The 2,668-nt window shown below is 61.0% G+C and overlaps 1 protein-coding gene across 1 annotated transcript; it reads left to right on the top strand.

Annotated features, from left to right (window-relative positions):
• Positions 1 to 717: 717 nt before the first annotated feature.
• On the top strand, positions 718 to 1,355 carry LOC109766173 (uncharacterized). The gene is made up of 2 exons (XM_020324938.1): positions 718 to 969; positions 1,017 to 1,355. The coding sequence occupies exons 1-2, from the start codon at positions 718 to 720 to the stop codon at positions 1,353 to 1,355; spliced, it is 591 nt and encodes a 196-aa protein (XP_020180527.1).
• Positions 1,356 to 2,668: the final 1,313 nt, after the last annotated feature.

Raw genomic sequence — 2,668 nt, forward strand, 5'->3', positions numbered from 1 at the left:
TCGTAATGGCTAAACCCTAGAAGTCTAGCCTATGAGTGTATGGTAATGAACCTGTCCTATCCGGACTATGCTCTCCGGTTTATATAGACACCGAAGAGATCTAGGGTTACATGAGGTCGGTTACATAGGAGGAAATCTTCATAACAGGTTGCCTAGCTTGCCTTCCACGCCAAGTAGAGTCCAATCCGGACACGTGTATTGTCTTCGGCCTTCGTATCTTCACAGCCCATCAGTCCGGCCTATGGATAACAGGCCGGACGCCCGAGGACCCCTTAGTCCAGGACTCCCTCACCGGTGCCGCCTCGTCCCCAAGCCCTTGTGCCGTCAGACTATGGCCCCTCTGCCAAGCCCGGCGCTTTGGAGGAGCCCTAAGCCGCGCTGGAACAGCTCCGGACCGATCTTCAGGGCGCTGTCAAGTGCGTGGTGACGGAGCCTCTGGGGCTTATCTCGGGGTGGCTCCAGCCCGACGCGTCCATCAGGACGGCCTGGGGCCAGGACGAGGCAGCCGTCGTGGAGGGAAGGAAGGAGGCCGGCGAGGCCACGACGGACCATGACGCGGCGCTGGTCGACACAGTGTCCGCCAAGGAGCGCTACACCATGGTGGAAGCCGAGCTGAAGGCCCTCCGCGAAGAGTAGGCCACCCACACCCGTCGACTCCAAGAGCGGGAGGAGGAGCTCAAGGCCCGGGAGACCGCGCTCACCGATCGCGACGCCGATATGGAGCAGGCAGCCCAGGAACAGGCTGCAGAGCGGAGCCGCCTGGGGAAGTTGAAGGAGGAGGTGGACAGGGCTCAGGCGTCCCATACCAAGCTTGTCTCCGAGGAGACAGCTCGGCTGGAGGCCAGGGAGAAGACCCTCGCTGTGGCGGAGAAGGCGGCCGCCACGGGGCGCGACGCCTTCGTCTCCCTCGAGCTGAGATCCCGCACGGCGTTGCAGTCCCTTTATGGAGAAGGGTACAAGAAGCCGCTGGCGACTCCGAAGGATGGCCTTGCCAGTGTTCTTGCCAAGCTCGCGAGGAACTCGAGGGCATCGTCGCCGGAGTGGGCACCATGGTGGAAGGGGAGTGCGACGCGCTTTTCACCTCGGCCGCGACGCGCGTCTTCAACCACCTCCACCTCCGGAACCCAAGCTTCGACCTTGGTGCCTTGATCGAGCTAGTGGCTCCTGAGTCCCACGACGCTGCCGCTGAGGCTGTGGAGAAGCAGGTAAGAGATCTGCTGGAGAAGTTCCTCTACATCGACCCCGCGGCCGCGACAACTGGAGCCGGCAGCGAAGATGGCGGTGGCGTTGTCGATGACGAGCTTCCCGCGGCGGGCGACGTCGGCAATCGAGGCAATAGCGGCGCTTCTTCCTAGTTTGTCCCTACGACATTTACCATGCCTCGTGGAGGCGTGAGGACTTCTGCTTGAACTTGAGAGACATTATGTTTTGTAATAATTTGCTAGGACTCCGCGATTTCCTTTATGTTTGCTTTAGCGTTCTGCGTCGGCAGGGCCCGGCCCCGCGCATGCCTCAACCGCCGTTGGGGCGTCCGGATCGCCAGGACGAGACCAAGGGGTGAGGGGCTACATTACCAGTGAGTCCCCTGAGTCGCGATGCTCAGGGGTCCCCCTTGACGTAGGAAGAACCCTCATGAAGGAAATGTAAGCAGTGTCTGGGCTAATCCGGAGCCCTCACACCTTTCCTCGCCAGCTTTTGCCTGGGAGGGTCGCGCGAAGACCAGGTGCGAGAGACTTGGTGAGGAGGCATGCGCCAGGCGTGGCCTAGGCATAGCCCCCGTACCCAGCCCCCTCGCGCGACCCTCCCATGGGGAAAGCGGCACGGTGAGGCCGGACGGCGGGCTCAAGAGACCTCCTAAGGTTACTGCAGCTGCTAGGGTGCCCTCGGTTGTTGATTCACCAACGCGGAGCATGGTGCTTCCACTCTTGCATGGGCATAGCCGCTCCTCGACCCTGTCATCCGCCAGCACGGAGCATGGGGCTTCCACTGGTGCGTGGGTCGGAGCCCCCTCTGAGGGGAGACTCCGGGGCGTGTACAGCCCTGTCCTGACACATGGCTTGCACGGTAGGACTGGAGGAGGTGTATATGGGCACCCGTGAGCCAGCGCGGGACTCACGAGGCCCTTCCTCAAGGCGGGTTGCGCCTGAATTTTTGGTTCGAAACATTTGCAAGGGTCCTGCGAGATGGTTAGGTGGCCTGCGCCGAGTGAATCTCTGGAGGATATCGCATGAGAAGGCCAAACACCAATGACCCCAGGAGGTGACGTGAACGGGGCCGGCCCGCCAGACAGAGTTCAGCCGTTAGGTTTATCGACGCTGCATGGACGGACCCGAGCACAGACGTCGTGCTCAGTTTTCTCATGCAATGATCCTAAAGAAAGACAGCTGGCACGCGGCTCCCGCGTCGGTGAGGCGTCGGAAAAGGCCCCAAGATGGGATCTCACGGGTATAGAAGGTTGCGGCGGTGGAATTAGGTTTTCGTGGTCGCTTGTGATGGTTTGGGGGTACGTAGGTATATATAGGAGGAAGAAGTAGGTAGGTGGAGCCACGAGGGGCCCACGAGGGTGGAGGCCACGCCCAGGGGGTAGGTGCGCCCCCTACCTCGTGGCTTCCTCGTCTATTTCTGGACGTCCACTCCAAGTCCTCTAGATCACGTTTGTTCAAAAAAT

This window comes from Aegilops tauschii, chromosome 3, assembly GCF_002575655.3.
Source record: "Aegilops tauschii subsp. strangulata cultivar AL8/78 chromosome 3, Aet v6.0, whole genome shotgun sequence".
NCBI lineage: Eukaryota > Viridiplantae > Streptophyta > Magnoliopsida > Poales > Poaceae > Aegilops > Aegilops tauschii.